Source organism: Mustela erminea, chromosome 2 (assembly GCF_009829155.1).
Source record: "Mustela erminea isolate mMusErm1 chromosome 2, mMusErm1.Pri, whole genome shotgun sequence".
Classification (NCBI taxonomy): domain Eukaryota; kingdom Metazoa; phylum Chordata; class Mammalia; order Carnivora; family Mustelidae; genus Mustela; species Mustela erminea.
Genome location: NC_045615.1, coordinates 104,130,509 through 104,150,302, shown reverse-complemented (window position 1 = coordinate 104,150,302; position 19,794 = coordinate 104,130,509). Strand labels below are relative to the sequence as shown.

General features: G+C 45.5%; 1 protein-coding gene across 5 annotated transcripts; it reads left to right on the top strand.

Moving 5' to 3' along the window:
* Window positions 1-418: 418 nt before the first annotated feature.
* On the top strand, window positions 419-18,452 carry ZNF518B (zinc finger protein 518B). Of its 5 annotated transcripts, XM_032333845.1 has the most exons (4): window positions 425-549; window positions 2,806-3,322; window positions 5,904-6,061; window positions 11,709-18,452. In XM_032333845.1, the coding sequence occupies exon 4, from the start codon at window positions 11,912-11,914 to the stop codon at window positions 15,155-15,157; it is 3,246 nt and encodes a 1,081-aa protein (XP_032189736.1). In that variant the 5' UTR covers window positions 425-549; window positions 2,806-3,322; window positions 5,904-6,061; window positions 11,709-11,911; the 3' UTR covers window positions 15,158-18,452. The 5 variants fall into 5 exon arrangements, with proteins under 5 accessions (XP_032189735.1, XP_032189736.1, XP_032189738.1 ...); XM_032333847.1 differs by lacking the exon at window positions 2,806-3,322; XM_032333846.1 differs by lacking the exon at window positions 5,904-6,061.
* Window positions 18,453-19,794: the final 1,342 nt, after the last annotated feature.

The window sequence follows — 19,794 nt, the reverse complement described above, 5'->3', positions numbered from 1 at the left end:
ATCATTCATTCATTGCTGCTTTCAAAAGAGGAAGAATTTGGAGGTCGAAGAGCTGGGCTCCTTTTCTTTCTCGCCCTCCCTCAGTCGCTGCCGGACTTCAAGCTCCATGCGGGCAGGGAGCTACGGCGCCCTCGACTTACACCCAGCACGGGCACACAGCGAGCGCTCGCGAAGAGTCCTCCCCGGCGACATCGGAAGGAAATGGTTCCCCATTGCTGGAGGCTCCTGGGCTTGCGGGCAACCAAGCAGAGGCCACACGCAGTGGGTGTGGACGAGCTGGGTCGACCTGGGAGCCCAGCACTCGGATCGAGACGCGTCTCCCGTTCCCGCGAGCTCGGACACCCGGCCCCGGCAGGCTCTGGCTTGGGGACCACCGGCGCCGCCCGCGCCGCAGCCGAGCCTCCGCGTCGTATTGCGCACGCGCGGCGCCGGCCCGACTCCGCCCCGCCGAGTAGGGACCTACAGCGGGCGCGGCGGAGGCGGAGGCGGTGGCGGCCTGCGGCCGGCGGTGTAGACGCCCCTTGCCGGGAGCCGGGACCCGCCGGCCGGGTGAGTGGCTGCGCCAGAGGGCGAGGGCCCCGGGTTCGCGCACGGGACGGGCGGGGCGGGCCGGGGAGCGGAGGCGGCTGCGGGGGCCGCGCGGGGCGGGGGGCGGCCTGAGGAGGCCGCGCCGGGGCGGGACGGGGCGGGCAGTCCGGGGCCGGGTCGTGCGGGCCACGGTCTCCGCGTGTCGCGCGGTCGACCGGCTAGCCGCGTCGTAGCGTGAAGGCCCCCGGGGCGGGCCGGGGACGGGCAGGGGGCTCCGGGCCGGGGGCCTCCCAGACCCCGGGGCCGCGGTGGCGGCGGCATGCGGGGCCTTTGTGCCGCCGCGACCCCGCAGGCTCGCCCCCCGCGCGTCGGTCGCGAGTCGCGGCGGCGGCGTGCGGGCCGCGGGGCCGCGGGTGTGGAGCCGCGCAGCCGCGGGTGTGGAGCCGCGCAGCCGGCCTCCTCCGCCCGCCCCCAGCGTTTCAAATGATGCATCTCCTGCGAGGATTTCTACCGGTCGCTCCGAGCAGGAAGTGTCGTCAGGAGGCCATTTTTAAAGCCTCCTGCGGGCCTGGGAGGTAAGCGTTGACGTGGTGGGACTCTCCGTCCGTAGTTGGAGGAGACCCCGCAGCCCCGTCACGGCCCGACCGGCCCCGGGAGAACACGCAGTGAGCCCCTGCGCCCGCGTCTCCCTTCCTAGCACCACGCTGTTAGATGAGGACTCGCCTTGGAGACGGTGTGCCCTCTGTGTGAGAGTGCCAACAATAAACTTGAAAACCGGACTGGCATTGTCTTTCCTTGGGAGTTGGGCGGCGTGTGCCCCGGGATGGGCTTGTGCACGGAGGACCTGGGCATCTTCTGCCGGAGAGGGGAGTCAGGGGAGCGTGGATGGTGGAGGTTTGGCTTGCTCCGACGCTGGTGCAGCCTTTGTGGAACCTCCCCATCCCAGCTGTCCTTAATCTCTTGCGATCTTGGGTTGTTGGGCAGTTTCAGGCAGGGTGCGAAGGAGTGACTATTTCTTCACTGGAAAGGGAAACCAAAGGAGAGAAAGAAAGGGAACACGTAAGTCCCTCTGTGGAAATGTAACGCATTAAAATAACGCTGACTTTAAAAACTGAGATAATGAACAATTAGCCTAACATTAAACAAGTTAAAAAGTGACTTAGCACTTTGTCCTTTATTTAAAAGTCTACAGAGCTGAACTCTAATATGTTACAGATATAATAAAAATTATATCTCTTGAGTTTAGAACTGAAGTCACCAAGGTTAAGACAGCCGTGGTCTCCAGGAGCTTGTCCTGCTTTCCTAGAGGAAAGGAGGAAGAATAACAATGTATACCTTTATCTTTCTCTGAGTCAGGGATGCAAAGTTCAGCCCCTCGGTCATGTGTGTACACAATAGGAGATACTGGTGGAGGGTTCTCGAATCCCAGCAAATAGTTGTTTAGAAATCAGTGTCATATAGTCTCTTCAGAATGCCAGGAGAACGTTAGCTTGTTTTAATCATCTAATATTGGTGTTCTTTTTCACCAAGGATGCACTTTTTAAAATTATTTCTTAACCTAGATACAATATAGCCTTGAAAGATAACCCTTTTGTATGTATCCGGTTTTGCTTTGCTGATAGCATTTATTATAGATGCATTTTGAAGACAGACAAAGGAGGGTATTATTCCATTGAGCCTCCTTCCTGACATTATGTCAAACGAATGTATATTTTTTTTTAAAAATTCAGTGATAGCCATGTGGGAAAAAAAACAAAAACAAAACAAAACAATGCCAGGATCTGCCCTGGTATATTTGCCTTTAAGTAAAGAGATCCAGGCCAGTTTTGGGACAAGAGGAAAAACAGAACATTTTGTGATCATTGCTATGAAGGCTGGCATTTCATTCATTCACTCATTTATTCATTCATTCCCTCCACCAATATGTATTGAGTGCCTCCTGTGCCCAGCCCTGTGCTGTTGATGGGTAAACAAGGTCCTCAGAGTGAGGCCTCCCAGCCTTGACTGTTCTCAAGCTGCCTGGGCCCCTGCATTTTCTTTGTTCACATATGCCAGCCCAGCTAATTGCAATTTCCAGAAGCCATCCTTGGAATGAAGGGGTGGGGGGTCGGTCCAGAGACTGTAATCCAGATGTTCTCACCATAGAATAGGCGTGGCGAGGTAGCAGAATCACCTGGAAAAAGTTGTAAACCGCGTGCCTCAGCCCATTTCAGGAAAAGAGCAGTCTGATTTATTAGGTCACCGGAGTCCTAGGAAACCTTTTCTTTCTATTTTAAGCTCCTGTGTTACCTTGCCATACATCTCTGCTGGAGAAGCGTCTTGGGGGCTCATTCTCCTTATATTCTGGAAGACAATTCCTGGGGAACCAAGGCTGCACAGACCCAGGACTTACATCCAGATGCCTGGCTTCTGCTGCACGGTATTTGCACAGTGCTTGCAGCCTCCAGGATCCTTGGTGTAGAAACCTGTGCCAGGGCCTGCAGGTGTGAGGCTAGATGGGGCTTGGTGCCTGAGAAGACAAGGCCTGAAAGAAGGAACAGTCCTGGAACTTGCCACATCTTTGACTCATCTGCAGCTCGACAGCCCCAGGCAGGAAGTAAGAACGGTACCCGAGTGACAGCAGATGCTGTGACTTCAGTTCACAGTCTCACACAGCCCGCTAGCAGAAAGCAAAAGAATTTTGATTAGACACCAGCTGACCAACTCCATGACCTGGGAAAAGACATACAGCCTCTGCAGCTCTGTTATCTTAGAAGCAGCAGATAATTGAAGGTGTACTTTGAGGAACATTGAGGTAATGTATGAATGTGCCTCTGCAGGCACCTGGCACCCCATCCACCTGACTTCAGTCAAGATGCTCCAGGATTGCCAAGGCCAGCCAGCCACCACGAGCGTCCTGATCAGATCACTGATACAGCATTTACTGCTTCACTGAAACCACCCATTTACTACTGCTCTCTATCTCCCATTACACTCCTGAAAGACAGCAACCCATGGCAGGTGTAGGGGTAAAATAGTCTTGGTTTGTGCTCATTATACGCACATACTGCCAGGCATCGGTACCATGCCAGAAACAGTTACATTTCCAAGAATCTGCAAAGTGGTTACTGTCATTACATACTTTACAGAGTATCAGTGATGACATTTTCCAAGGTCAAATGGCTAAGCAAGGGTAGGACCCAGCATCCCCTTGTCCAGTCATCCCACTACCTTCCAAGGCAGTGGCCTTGCCCCCATTTCCAGCACCCTTGGCTGGGATGGGTATATAAGAGATTGTACAATGACGTTTGTAATATTCTTGCCATCCCCACACAGTTCCTGTGCACCTGTAATGTCAGGTAGTGGTTCTTAACCTTGGCTGTGTATTAGATTTACCAGGAAAGCTTTTAAAACTCCCAGGGCCTCCCCCACACACAATGGGGCCTAGGCTTCATAACTTTTAAAGCTCTCCAGGTAATTCTAGTGTGCAGTAGGGCGACCACCAGGTACCTCCTTCAAAAAATAAGTTTACCATCCTGGGGGTATTATGACAAGTGGATCACCCTAATGCAGTCAAGGTTAATAATCACTGCTGTGGTGGGAGATACTTCTTTATTTGATTATACTTTTTATTAAACCCTTAATCCATTTCATCTACAAAACTTGGTTTTTCTTTAAGCCAAAACCGGGGGTGGGGGGAGGGGTGGGGGGTGGATACAAAAATATATGTGTCCTTCATTTTTGTCACTATTAGAGACCTTAAGTCCCTAGATGTGTTCAGTTACACACAATTTTGTAATGCTGCTTGTAATACTAGTTTGTTTTTTACCATGTATTTTTTTTTTAATGCTAACAAGAGCATAATTTCCCCATAACATTTCTTTTCCACATAGAGAACTGTAAATTTGATACTTTAACACTCTGCCATTGGTCATATTCATTCTGTTGAAAGGTCTCAAATTGTTAAAAACAAAAAAATACTATGTAATAACTTAGTTTTCTGATATAGTCTCAGTTGAAGAGCTTCACTGTGTCCAAGTAACTTCACTGTCTCCAAATAACTCCTTTGTAGATGGGGCTGTGGAGGAGATCCTGGCCTCCAGGCCCCGAGGATCTCATCTGGCTGATTTGTTAAGCTAAGAGTTTCTGCTTCTCAGGAGTTTCCGGACTCCTCTACATTCAGAGGAGTCTTACAATAACAGGTTGACTTATTTCTTAACAGAACATGTACTGTTTGTTAAGCATAAGGTTACCTGCTGTCTGCATATACCTTTTCCTCACATCAGTGTGTAAATTAGGCATTACCATTCCTACTTTACAAGTGAGAAAATTCAGGCTCAGGGGAGGTTAATAGATCCAGATTTACACAGTTATTAAGTCTAAAACCTAGCTTTTAAACCTTGATCTTGATCTCCCAAGGTCATTGTCTTTTCCACTCTTACACTTTCCCCCTAGAAAGTAGAGGAATCAGTACAGCGACTTTCTTGTCCATCCTTCTTGCCCCATTCTGTTCCCCAAGTGGTACATTTGGTTTCAGAAGGAAATCTAGAATCCCAAAAGCTATACCCTTGTCAGCAACATTTGGAAGTTTTTTTGTTTTTGTTTTTGTTTTTTGTCATTCAGGGGCCATCAATTTGCACTTCAGTCATTTCAAAGTGCAGGGTAGTTGGGCAAAAAGAAAGTAACACTTGGTGTTTTTCTTCTTTTAGAACTATGTACCCTTTCAGTTCAGTTTTGATTCTTTGTAATGGTCTGGAAGAGTTCTTGCTGAGTGAGCTACCAGCTTCTTCGAAAACACCATTTATCTGGGCAGTGGTAGCACTTTACAGGCCTAATGTTGCTTCCCCCGCCCCAATCAGGTGTTGCTGTCTACACGCTGCTGGGCACTTTGAGGTAGAATGCTTTAAAATTTTGCTTGCTGGGAAACACTTCTTAGACCAATCTTTGCTATAACTAAGTAGACAAAAGGAACAGAAAAAAATTTTTGAGCCTCTCTGTTACTGGCTGAGTGCTTTGTGTATGATCTCTTGTTTGGCTTTCCTAATTACCTTTTTTTTTTTTTTAAATTTATTTATTTGACAGACAGAGATCACAAGTAGGCAGAGAGGCAGACAGAGAGAGAGGAGGAAGCAGGCTCCCCGCTGAGCAGAGAGCCCGATGTGGGGCTCGATCCCAGAACCCTGGGATCATGACCCGAGCCGAAGGCAGAGACTTTAAACCACTGAGCCACCCAGGCACCCCCTAATTACCTTTTAAATCTGAAGATCCTAAAGCCTGTTTCCTTGCCTGACAAAGCACAGAGGGAATTACTTGTCTAAGGACCCCAAGACACAGGGACAGAATCACAGTTTGAACTGCAAACCTTCTAACTCCATTCCCTTTCCCTTTGCCCATAGTACTGCAGCTCCGTCCCTGCACTGGCAGTGGATTTGGTAGAAGTCCCATGGAAGGATTCCTGGAGAGAGCATCCTGACTCTGCTTCTCCATCCAGAAGTGATGTGGACAGTCAACTACTACTACTTAGTTTGGTGGACATCTCAGGAACCAAAACTAGGTGTGGATGCGGGTGGCATGTATGTGATGTAATTGGCTGGCCACCTCTCACATTACCATATAGCTTATAAATGTCCTTGCACTTACAGGGATATTTCACAGTTCAGCTGGGCTTGGAGAGGATCAGGGAATTCAGTAACTAGCTTATACATAAACCTAAGTTGTAGTGAGTACTCCCTTATGTGGTTCTTGCATCGTTTCACATTAGCCACTTTGCCTCTAAGGCTAGGTGATGGTCTTGGCTCCAGAGGTAGATTGTGTTTTAGGCTATACAACCCAGTAACTGTAATTAAAATCATGATGTGAGATTCAGTGTACACTTGGGAAAAAGCAATTGTTAGGCAGTGAAGAAGCATGTATTTTAGACCCTTTGACTCTTCATGTGATTGGCATGATTTCTTTATTTTTTTAGGAGTTTATGATGTGTAACTGACCTAAGCACTTTACATCACATTGTCACATAATCTTCATGACATGCCTGTGACATAGGGACTGTAAACAGGAATCAGACAGTTGGCCCCAGGTCACACACCTAGAAAGGGATGGCACTGGGATTTGAATCCCTGTACTATGATTCCGGAATCTGCAGCTTTAAATCGTGTCATTACTTCTCTTCTAATTCTGTTGGGCATTTGAAGTTTCCAGTATTTAGAAGTGCGATGCTTCCATCTTAATGAGAACTTGTATAACCCTCCTGGTTTTTATAGGCTTTTCTTTTCAATAGGTTTTTATAATGTCACTGACCTGGTGTCTGACAAACAGTCTTTTTCTCCATCCATCTGTATAATAAACTTAAGAAACCAGGCCAGGTGAGCTCAAAATCAAAAGGAAAAGGCGGCAGCAGCAGGGAATGCTGCACGGCCTCTCCCTAGGAAGAGACAAGATTGAGGAAGCACATTTATGACAAACCATGCCCTTCTCTTTGGGGTTTATCAGTCATCTTTAGCTGATGCTGTAGATAATTCTGCATTAAAAAGCTCATTGCGTCCTGTGAAAAAAACAGACAACTTAGTAGTCATTGGACATTTTATTTCTTGTGTCCACGGTTAATAATATTAAGTATTTTCTGTGCTTTTGAAAGCCCTCCTAAGTTATCTTTAAAAATATTTATATGTTTCTAGTCCTAGGAGGTCAGATGCAGAGGTTTGGGGATAGAGACATGAGTTTGAAAGGTAGGTCAACACTGAAACTGCAGTTTACTGAGCGACCTCCCAGTGTCGGGCATGCACAGCTTTTTATCATCTCATGTAAGCTTCAGTCATCAGCCCCCTGGGCAGTGGTTTGCCAAAAGGACCCAGCTTCCCAGGTGGTTGGACTCTATGTGAGCCAGACAGAATGAGTTGTACAAAGGGAGAGGGCTCGCGAGTCAGTCACTCGGGAGCACCTGCAATGACATCAGATGCGCTCATGTGTGGCACCAGCCGCAAAGGCATCTTAGTTCTTCCCTGCCATTCACCGCATCCATTCACACCTGTCATGGGGTGCACTCATATCTTTACCCCCCACAATTAGACACAAGCATGGCATCTTTGTCACCTGAGCTGAGGAAGTGCCAGTGTAGAAACACTGCATTATCTTGAGAATGGTTTAGAAACCAGGAAGACACTTGGAAACAGGTGACTGTAATCCCAATGTGGCTTAGATGTCTTGCCTCCCATTAAACATATTTGCTAATCACAGCCTCACGCTTCCTACTGGCACTTGCTCCTAAGGATTCTTAACTCAGAATAACTGGCAAGATAGTTTTATGGAGACACTTCTGAGAGGACTGCACTCCTTCAATGCTGTAGATGGCTTGGTTCATCCATCAGGATGCACTCCACTTCTTGCCAAATAGTGATCTTGCCATCCAGTCTGTCTGGGATTTCAAGTTTTTGGTTTTAGGAGGAATAATGTCTACAAGTTTTAAGAGGACTTGGAAAGGAAATGGCAAAACTGTTTTCTATACATTTTGAAGAATCCCAGAGACTGGGAAAAGTGCTGGAAAACTAAAAATGCACAGTTGGAATCCTGGTTTGGGTGAGTCTTCAAATGGAGGAATCTCATCTGAAGATTCTTGAGAATTTCTTAGAATTAATACGTAAGATGTTGAAGTAGTTGGCAAACAGGTTGTGCCTGGCAAGTGAGTTACTTCTTTCCTCCCCTCCCCTCCTCCTGTCCTCTTGTCCCCTCCCTCTCTCTAGATAGTAGGATTACAGGGCTAGTAGATAGTAGATTTGATATCAGCTGGTATGCAGATCTTTAGAACAGAATTGAGAACCAAGGACTAAATGAGAGAAAAGGTGTGCAGGTTGATCATAGTGCTATCAAGAGGGATGAGGATGTTTGTAGCCCCAGAACCAGGATATAAGAAAGTTACAAGGACAGTGGTTTCATTTTCATTTAAGGGCAAATTCTCAACAATGAGAACTACGGGACAATAAAATTAGCAGCCTAAAGATGGGAGCCGTTTTGTTTATGGCAATATAAGACCATCAGTTGCACCGATCAACTGGTGAAGATGACTTAAAGGTTGAAATGTTGCTGGCAGTTTCTTCCAGTGATTTCTAATACTGTCTTTTCACCACAACTCACTAGCATAGGGGTAAGTCCAGAATTGTCTGTCTCACCTGTGACACTGAGACTCCTCCACATTTGGGAGCCACTGGACCAGTCCCTAACATAACCCAGTATGTTAGAGTCCCTTTTCACCTGTGCATTCTTGGAACCATGATTTTCTTAGCTTCTGGCCACAGATCTTATTTCATTTTTGTTTTGTTTTGTTTTGTTTTTAAGATTTTATTTATTTACTTGACAGAGATCACAAATAGGCAGAGAGAGGCGGGGAAGCAGGCTCCCTGCTGAGCAGAGTGGGGCTCAATCCCAGGACCCTGGGATCATGACCCGAGCTGAAGGTAGAGGCTTTAATCCACTGAGTCACCCAGGCACCCCTCTTGTTCTATTTTAATGGGATGAAAATGCCTATGTGAACACGTTGACAATAGCAGTATTCTCAGATGGTAGAATCCTGTGATTTCAGGGGTCAGCACTGGGAGACTGGGCTTGGAAATCATGTAGACGAATATAGGTAAATAAGCAGGTGTGAAAGGGTGACTCACTTGAGAAATAGCAGTAGTTCTGCTTCTAGAAGTTCTCGTACTAGTATTGTCCCTGGGGTCTCCCTTCTCTAAATCCAGTTTACAACTCTGGAAAATGAAGTGCATGGGAGCTTCTACGAGTGATTCCTAAAACTTCCATCTGTTGTGTATACCAGGCGTGCAGTGGGAAATGGAAGTCCTTGTCTTTGTCCATTACCAGTTTGCTAGCTGGAGGCATTTGCACGTCTTGCCCTCTTCACAGTCCTCTTCCATAGGTATGTGTTCAAACACTAAAGGCAGAGGGAGCACCTTGTGACCCCATGGGCCTCTGTCCACTTGCTGTCTAAGTATTACATACACATTCATAGTGCAGCAAGTCTGATTGAGTCCTAGATGCCACCAGGGTTCTGCTGCATACTGGGAATTGCCTTTGAAAGGAAGCAGCTCTCTTTTGCAAAAGCAAAACAGGGAAGGACAACAGTGTCAAAGAAAATAAGCCCTGTAGTCAAACACGGTATGTTCTTAAGTGGTCCTTTCCAAAAATGCTTTTAAAGACAGGTTTTACCATAAGTGACTCTTAATCTCACAAAACAAACTGAGGGTTGCTGGAGGGAGGGGGGTTGGGAGAAGGGGGGTGAGGTTATGGACATTGGGGAGGGTATGTGCTATGGGGAGTGCTGTGAAGTGTGTAATCCTGGCAATTCACAGACCTGTACCCCTGGGGATAAAAATATATTATATGTTTATAAAAAATAAAAAATTAAAGACAGGCTTTATGCTGAATTTGAATATGCAATAATTACTTCTCTTGACCCAACAGAAGGGCCTACTGCTCCCACAGGTTGGCCTTTCAGACTTAAGTTTGCATGGCTCTGGACCTGTGAGCACTGTGCCAGAACAAAGCTTCTACTCCCCCCTCATATTGCTGCTCATCATTGAACAGACACTCACTGGGTATCTCTGTATGCCTCTCGACACTTAGAGAAGCACTTTGAAACTTCAGAAGTGTTCTCTTACACTCTCGAGCGTTTTACTCATTGTGGCAGCACTGTGGGAGAGGTTGGATAAGTGTCCTTCATTCTCTTTGCCAGATAAAAAAAATTGAGTCTCAGAAGACTTCAGTGGATTTTAGAAGGTCATAAAATAAAGGCTTTTTAGCAGATCCCCAAATAGAATGTTTTTGTTTGGCTCCAGGTTCTTGTATGTTCTGGAAAAAAGCATGTGTACTTAAAGGTAACTTTTTATAGAAGTCATCGTCAGCATTACACCTGTTGTGGCATTGCTGTAGGGACATTTGCGTCTCTGCCACCACTGCCCAGGCAGCCACCACCTCTCACCTCAGCCCCCCATACTGTCATTCCACCCTCACAGATACTTGTCCATGCAGCAGCTGGGGGCTTTGTGGGGTTGCAGATCACAGCAGGCCAAGTCACTGTTCCAGTCTCCCCTGTTACCTGTCTCAGGGACAGGAAAAGCCACATCCTTATGACTCTGTGCTAGAGCTTTCCTTGATCAGCACCCCTACGCCCTCTGACCATGTGGACTCTTCCTCCTCTTCCCTCCTCTCCTTCCTCTCCTCACTCAGTACCCTCTGTTCTCCACTTCCTTGCCGTTCCTCGGGTGGTCCAGGCCCACATCCCACAGACCTTTGCCTTCTCTCTGCCGGAAACTCCCTTCTCCCAGACAGCCCAGTCCTTGCTCCCTGGCCACCCGAGGTCTCTGCTCAGAGGTCAGCCTAACGGGAGGCTCTCCTGACTCTCCACACCATCCCGTGCCAGCCCTGCAGCCTCATCACCTACTTACTCCCTGGCCCTGGCCTGGCTTTATGACTGTATTTTTATCAATTACTCATCACTACCTAAGAAATAACTATGTTGCCTGTTTCCCCTCTCTAGACCCTCCTGATGTACGGACTGATCCTGGGTTTTGCTCACTGCTGGCTTGTAATAGACGCTCAGTAAGATGTTGATGGAATCAGTGTCTGTCTACCCAACATTGCCGGTGTATTATTGATTTCTTATATTTGTGAAAGCAAATGGAGCAAATGAGAGAACTGGGAATCCAAGCTGCCAGTTAGCTTTCATATAGAAGCAAATGAACACCGGAGCCGAAGCCCTGGCTCTCTCCACCACTGGATAATTTGTTTGTTTAAAGTTGAAGTAGCACCCTCCTGCACAAAGCTTTATTCAGGCTAATATGAAATTATACATGTGAAATTGCTGAGATGCTGTCCATGACCCCTAAAAATAACTGTCACGTATCGGGGCTCTTCTGAACGACAGCTGTGGTTTCCTTGCTGCCAGCCGTGGTTTCCTTGCTGCCAGCCTGTTATGGTTGGTCTAAAGGGATGAGTTTTAGGGGGCTGAATTTAAAATTGTCTTCCATAGGCTTCTTATTTGCCATTTCTGTTGTATTAGGTTTTAATGTCAATATTTGTTTAAGAAAATATGTCAAGATTTAGCGTAAAAATCAAAGGTCATTGAAATAGAGGATACGTGTGGAAATAGCTTAACTAAACCTTAAGTTCATGTATTAACTGTGCTTTATGATGTCTTTTTTTCCCCCCTTTAGTGTTGCCTGGACTATCAGAGAATTGAGAACAATCCTATTTGGGGATCATACACTGACTCTGGCGGTTTATAAACAAGGATAACTGATGACGCCCCCCAGGAAGTCACTGCTTCTCCGCCAGTCACGAAGTTAAATGAAGGATGGCCCCTAAGGGTTTTATCATGTGAAGTCTTCCTGAATTTTCTGGTTTTCTCTTTTTGGAAATGCAAATAAAGAAGATGAAGGATATTGGACAGCAGTTATATACCACTCAAGTGAATGATGGACATAATTCCTTGACCATGTCCCCCAAACAACCGAATGCCAATAGAGCCACTAGACCAGATAGACAAGAAGCGCAAGCTCTCTTGTGTCAAGGCTCAGAGGCAGAGGCTGCCATGATGACCATCGCTACGTGTATGAAGTGCAAGAGTGTTGACAAAATCCCACTTCAAGATTTGAAAAAGGGTACTGGGCCAAGCCAGAAGGAAGACAAATATGTTTGCTTCAGATGCAACCTCGGTGTGGCCACTTCGCATTTCCATTTTGTGAATAGTAATCCCAGTGCTACTCCTGTAGGAAATAAAGCTGAAGCCATCGCCAGTTCCATCAATAACAAATTTAAGGTAAGGAACTTTAAGCCAGGCAAATACTATTGCGATAAATGTCGATTTTCCACAAAGGACCCTCTTCAGTACAAAAAGCACACGCTCCAACATGAAGAGATTAAATTCATCTGTTCTCACTGCAGCTACATATCCTACACAAAAGGGGAGTTCCAGAGGCACCTGGTGAAACACACAGGCATATTCCCTTATCAATGTGAGTACTGCGACTATGGTGCTATTCGGAATGACTACATTGTCAAACACAGGCGCAGAGTCCATGAGAGGGCAGGGGGACGGCGGCCGCCTAGAACTGCTGCCAAGCTGGAGCCAAAAAGAATCAGCGCATCAAAACAAAACTCAGAGCTCCTGAAAGCTCCCCACCCAAGGACTGCATTTCAAAATAAGTTATCAGATCAACTCTCAAGGTTCTCCCTCCATACAAATAAAGACAAAATGCACAATATCATGTTGTTGCCGGAATCAAAGGAATACCAAAAGGATGTAGTGTGTATTCCAAATAAAGTGACCCTGATGGAGCCAAATGAAGGCCGTCTGTTTGAGAACAAAAGCGTGGAGGTGGAAGTGTTGTCCCCAGCGAAAGAGCCTGTCCAGCCAGGAATGCCGTTGACAGTGGTTGCACCAGCAGAACTTGTGGTCCCTGCCAACTGCTTGGCCCAGCTGATCGATGTGAAGGTCGTCAATGGGACCCAGCAGCTTGTCCTGAAACTGTTTCCTCTGGAAGAAAGTAACCGCCCAGAAGCTGGTGGTGGTGAAGGGGGTAATTCTGAGCATATGATTAAAGAGAAGGGTTCAGCTGAACCAGAAAAAGTGGTTTCTGCAAGCCAAACAAAGTCACTAGTGATTGAAGGGAATGTTGGAAAACTGGCAGGCACTGATCATCTTCAATCGTCAGTTCAGAAACAACTTAAAAATGTGAAGTGGGTCAGGTCTTATGATTTTTTCATGTCAAATTCTAGTGTGCACAATCGAGAATCCCTTCTCTACCCAGATACAGTTGAGGACTTCCAGAAAAAAAGTAGTATCTATCCACATAGACCAGTTCTTCCTTCTTTCTCTTTAAGAGGTCATTCTCCAGCATCTGTAGTAAAAAACAGTGTTTTCCACAGTTTCAGAGCTGCATCAAACCCTTTTCCATATAAAGCTGCTGTTTCTTTTGCTGAAGATGGAAGGAACTCACTTAGTGACTCACAGCAGTTCTATCCCTTGGCTGCGTCACCTGCAACCATGTCCTTCTCTGGAGAAAAGGGTTTGTTGCCTGTAAGTACAAGTAACTTGGAATCTAGACATGAGATCAGTATTCCTATAAAAATGGTTCCCTCTCATAGGAAGTTGAAAGACAAGCAGACCGAGGAACACAAGGCAGTTTCAAACACAGGCCAGATTTCTTCCCAACATAAAAGCGAATATTTACACGTGAATATACCAGGAGAGGATAGAATCAGGTCTCAGCCGCCCGTGGAGGAGCCTTTAGAATTAAAGAATCCTGAAAGGACTAAGGACTCTTTTGATGGTCCAGTCATCTCGTCAGTATTTTCTCTGAGCTCTGGGTCTGAAAACGTCCCTGAGGGCGTTAAGTGGAATAGTTCAACGTCCAAAATAAAGTCAATTGAACTCTTGCGCAGAAAGATAGCTCAGTTGATTGAATCCTGTGGCAAGCCATCATCTTTGTCTGCAAATAACGCACATCGCCGTTCTGTAGGGCAGGCATCGAAGGGAACTTCACAAGCTGCTCCCGAAGGTATTCACGAAATTAACGTGTCATTTGCAGGCACTGGCTATTCCACAGGCACACTCCCGAAACCTCAGGAAGACGGTGGTATCAATGGGCCACTCACTCCTCAGCAAATATATCCACAGTTTATAGAAGGCAGCAGTGGGAAAACTGAAAGCAGAGTGACTAGGAAGGCCCATGTTACTACTCCAGTATTGATCCCCAAAGGGGCTGTGTTGAGGGTTCTTAATTCTTCTGAGGACACCCACATTATAGAGGCAACGTGTGAAGCACCGGTCAGCATACCTTGCCGTGAGACCCAGTTAATAAAACCCATTCCGTTCTGCCCAGTGAGACAGACAGACTCAGACTTACCATCTTTGACAAGTGAAAGTGGGCCCATAGATATGTCCCAAAATCTTGATATACCTCTTCGGCCAAAACCAAGAAAAGAGAGTGCTTTTTGTAGCACCATGCCTAAAAAAACTGGCCCCCTGCACGGTCAGCAAGGAAGCAGTGAACTGAGTAAGCAAGGCAAACTGCTTTCCAGAAGTCTTCCTATAAGTAAAAACAAAACCAAACAAGTGAATTCATCCAAGAAGAAAAGCAAAATCCAGGCTGATCCCAGCCGCTATCTCAAGGATCCTTCAATTTTTCAGGTCGCAAGACAGCTTCGACTGATTGCCGCTAAGCCAGACCAGTTGATTAAATGCCCCCGTCGGAATCAGCCTGTCATCGTGTTAAACCATCCTGATGTTGATTCTCCAGAAGTCACCAACGTGATGAAGGTAATCAATAAGTACAAAGGCAATGTCCTCAAAGTCGTCCTATCAGAGAGGACGAGGTGTCAGTTAGGCATCAGACGGCATCATGTTCGCCTGACATACCAGAACGCAGAGGAGGCCAATCAGATAAAAAGGCAAATGATGTTGAAAATGAAACTTAAGAAGGTGCATAAAAACAACTACCAGGTGGTGGATTCCTTGCCTGATGACTCATCGCAGTGTATATTTAAGTGCTGGTTTTGTGGGCGGCTTTATGAAGACCAGGAAGAGTGGATGAGTCACGGCCAGCGGCATTTGATAGAGGCAACTAGAGATTGGGATGTTCTTTCTTCCAAGGGCAAATAAGTAAAAAATGGTCTTGGAAGCAAATTTTTTTTTTACTTTTAGTTTATTCTAGTTTGTTTTTCCCCTTCCTTCCTGGCTCAATGGGAGAAATGCAGATTGTAGGAATGGGAGGATCATTCATTCTTCAGAAACCTTGTGAGAATGTTGACAGCCAGGAGTCTTAACCTGAGATGACTGACCGGACCTTGGCAGGTGTCTGTAGCCCCCGGAGTCGTATGCACAGATCTATGTACATGTGTTTTTCTGGAAAGAAGTGAAACTTCCAGATTTCCAGTTGAGATCCAAGATGTCTTTGTTTAGCACCCCTTTTTTCTGAGTAGAAACAAATCTGGTGATCTGTTCAGGGGGGCATGTTTAGGGTGTTCTAAACTATGTTCTTTATTCAAAGTACTACTGAGGAATGAAACCCGTATCTTGGTGTACACATCCATTTTTCTCTGCACTAACTTGTGCTGAATATTTGATACATAATGGAAATCATACTTTCCACTTTGTTATCTTAAATTGGGTTATAGAAAATGGCTCTTCCTTGAAATTCCTCACCCACTGGGCAGTACTCAGAAGTGTTGTCTCTAGCACAGAGCATTAGCTTTGCTTGGCCACTTGAAAGAATGATGCCAAGGGTTTGCCTGAATTTATTACTTCAGCAGTAGATATTCGGGGAGGAAAGAAACATTTTCAAAGCTTTGCTTTCTTTTTAAATGTCCTGATTTATGACAGCTTGGGAGGGATTGTGCCTTTAAAAAAAGGAAGGAGAAGAAAAAGAATGGCCACAGAGATAAAATATCCAAAATTAAGGCTCCTGTGTGCCCTTACCACCCTCACAAACGTAAAGTAACTAGTTTAAAATGTGAATGAACAGGCTTCTTATGACATAGGTAAAACTGGGGAAGACAGTTCAAGGTAGGACTGTGAAGAGAGTTATGACTTTATAGTGATCACTGGTTTCCTTTGAGAACTCTCAGACCAGGGCGAAGGCTTCGTGCACTTTCTCCACCACTTAGGATCTCAGACACTGCTCCTCTCTCCGCCCTCAGCTCAGAGCCCGCTCTTCCTCTGCCAGTTTTCTGAACAGGCTCTCCTGTGGAGTGAGACACTTCCCTATTCACCTCCTGTCCCCTTCCTTTTGTGCCTTTGAGGACCCTTAAGGCTTTCCCTCATGAAAATAAACAAAATAGAAACATCCCACCATCTTCGTTGAGGTTACAGAAACACTATTCCTGCTTTTCACTGATAGTCACAGTCCGCTTCTAACTTCTCTTTTCCACAGTCTGTTCTCCCAATCGCTCACCTTTCCTAGGTAGTAACTCTCCAGAACACCTGCTTCCCTCTCCACCAATAGACACCAGCACCACGGCTGGTCCACAGGACACGTTGTGTGCGTTAGGAAAAACTCCTTCCACACCTTTACCATCTCGTGGGCACATTGGTGGCCTGGCAGAAGGAGCTCGGGCTGGATCTCGTCCTCACTCGCCCACTCCACCAGGCAACAACCATCACACAGAACACACCCACGCACCCGGACGGCCACAGGGTGGCTCCAGCTCTGTTTTCCTCCTCCCTTTAAGACTGCTCCATCCTTAGGGAATTCGTTAGTGCAGTGAATGGAACCGGGGGCCGTTATAACTGGAAAAAACTTGAGTGAGATTGCCGTTGTGCTGGTTAGTTGGAACTTTCTGTGTTTGTTTTGTTTTGTTTTGTTTTGTTTTTACACCCGTGAAAGTCTTAGACTATCTTCTGATAGGTGGAATTGTAATTCTTTGCAGTTGGTTCTCATTACAGATAATCAACATTTCTTATGTCTGATTGAATGCATGATCATTAAGTTGGCTAATTGGTTAATTTTTATTGAAATTTAAAAGTTGGGTTTTTTAGATGTGTATATATGCATGTGTGTACACATATAAATATTTTTTACCATATGAAAACTGCAGTAGCTAATTTTCTGATTTCCTATTTTATAATGAAATTATGTGGGCTGGAAAAACAGAAGACATTTTATATTCTAGAAATTATTTTGGAAGCACATTTTTATAATGGTGTGATCTCATTTTTAAGAAAATGAAAGCACAAGTAAGTGATGAGTCTGGTTTCTATGAACAAACAGGAGTAGAAACCCCTGAGGATCATTCTGTTGCAGTATTTCATCCCCGCGCATTTCTAGTTGGTGCTTTCCAGGAACTGGATCCCACGTACCACGTAACCACATAGAGGAGAACACTGCAATGTGAGCCGTGTGTAGATGTGTGCCCTGCCGGCAGAATGGAAGGCTCCTAACATACTGAGAAGAAAAGGCTGTGATTTTTTTTATTTTTTATTTTTTCTCCTTCTATACCTCACTGCTTCGTAGCATCTTTCTTGAGAGGCAAGAGCCTGACCTTTCAAGAAAAGTGACCATGAATCAAGTCAGAGTGTTAAGTGTCAACATGAAATATTTATACTTTGCAGCATCAACCGTTTTTCAAGTATTACCTAAAACTCAGCTTATGTACTTGTATGGAGCTAAATTTTATGAGTAGACTACGTAGCAAAGTTTTTTTTTTTTTGAGATTTCCAGAGCTACAACACTTTTTTGAGGAATCCTGAAGGCTCCTGAAAGTCATAAAAAATGAGAAAACAAAACATGTCTGTCCTCCCTATATGAAGAACTTTAGGAAATAGCTTGTTAACATGTAGGTAAATGTCAGGAAACATTTCTAACAAAATTGAACAAGGTAGGAGTAGAACCATGTTGAGTATTTACATATTCCTACCTTGAGTTTGAAGGACCTGTACTCGCTAAATTTTATTAATAGTATTTACTAATAAAATTTTACACTTATTTCTTAGAGTTTCTTACTTTTGGGGGCCAGAAGTGAGATGATCTTGTTATAGTTAAGACAGAGTGAAAATTTAAAAAAATAAAAACAACTCATAGTCTCATAGATAATATTTTACCCAAATTTTTATCCCCTCCCCAAAACATTTTGTGAGCCCTACTGTGGGCCAAATGCTGTTTGTTAAACTAAACTGAACACAGTATATTAACCCTCAAAAGCTCCATCCCTCTTTCTTCATGACCTACTAGGTATAAACCATCCCTGGAAACAAAGATGTGGCGTTGCTTGGCCTTTGGAATAATTTTTGAATCTGTAAATGTCAATATGAGCAGAAAACATAACATTGACACGTTTTAAGCATTATTGTAAGTCCTGTGTGAACAGTTTGTGTGTCTGCTGCTCTGGTTTTGAAACACGTTTGTATATAGATATAGAAGTTGGCGTAAATTTTGTTAAATAAAGCAATTGTAAAATGTTCTCTGTCCTTTCATTTCAGTGTTCAGGGGGCTATTCCTGACATAGTCTATCTTGTGGGATAGGTCTCTGAAACATGGAAAGGTGTCCTTCTGTACAGCACAGGTCCCTTGAGTTCCAGGGGGTATATTTTGAACTTAATGCACTGCTGGCTAGCCATGCATACTCTGAAATGACACCAGGACCCTTTTTTCATTTGATCTACCTTGAAGTCACAAGAGGTGCTGGTTTGGGCAGCAGTAACAATTTTCATCTCACGGTCTGTAGCCTGGTCAGAGATGGTATGTGGCCACTGCACCTGCCTCTCAGCCGGGAGGGGCCTGGAGTGGGAGAGCTCCCAAGTGGTTGATGAGCCTGCTGGACCATGTGGGTAGCTGCACTGTGCCATTGTCTGTCCAAACATCCTCTCATCTGGCACGCATACCTGGGAGGAAAGAGGATGAGGATGTTCAGGGTGGGGGTGGGGAGGGGGTTCCCTCATTTCATTCCAAGGAGTCAAAAAGGGAAAAGAAGAAATGGACTTGAGTTTTGGCAGATCCTGAGGAAAACATAAAGATGTGAGTTGCTTAAATTCAGCATTTTGCTGTTCTCATTTGTTAGCTGAGAGGAGTTGTCATCCTCCATCCTATAGATCTAGTCTAATAAGTTGTTGCCTTTGGTTATTTGGGGGGAAGTGGGAATCAAGGCGGTGGAAGCCTCAAGGGGGGTTTACATTGGGTGTGGACGACCAGAGGGGGCTGCGGAGTGAACAGAGAAGGGGCCTGAGCAGAAGCTGATGTCCAGGCCAGAAAGCAAGGGAGGGGCGGTTGCTAAGCCACATTGTATTGTGAAGGAACCTCAAGCTCCAGAAAGACGAACATTTACATGAAGCTGAGCAAAGTCATGGGCAAGCTGGGGTTTTAGCAGGAAGCTCCAGGCACCTGAAAAGCTTTTTGCTTTGCAACATGTGTAGAGCCCTTTGCTGCCACCATTTACACTCAGTATGAACTGACTTCTTGGGAGTCTAGCAGGGGTCAGAGCCCTTAGCTGGAGCGAGATAGTGTTCGGGGAATGCGTGCTTCATCTAGAACGGTGCTGTCCAGTAGGGGTATAATGTGAGCCACATATGGAGTCTGAGCTTTCTGGTAGCCACATTTAGGAGAATAAAAAGAGTGGGTGACGTTAAATGTTTTATTTGACCCAATACGTCTAAAATATTGAAACATTTTCAGTAAAAATAAAATGGAGGTATTTCATGTGTATATACATATAGACACATATATATGCACATACATATAGACAAATACACTGCTTAAAACACAGTCTTTAGGGGCGCCTGGGTGGCTCAGTGGGTTAAATCCTCTG

Excerpts from the sequence above, each read along its gene's own strand:
- ZNF518B (XM_032333844.1), top strand. The coding sequence starts at position 11,912 with ATGCAAATAAAGAAGATGAAGGATATTGGACAGCAGTTATATACCACT.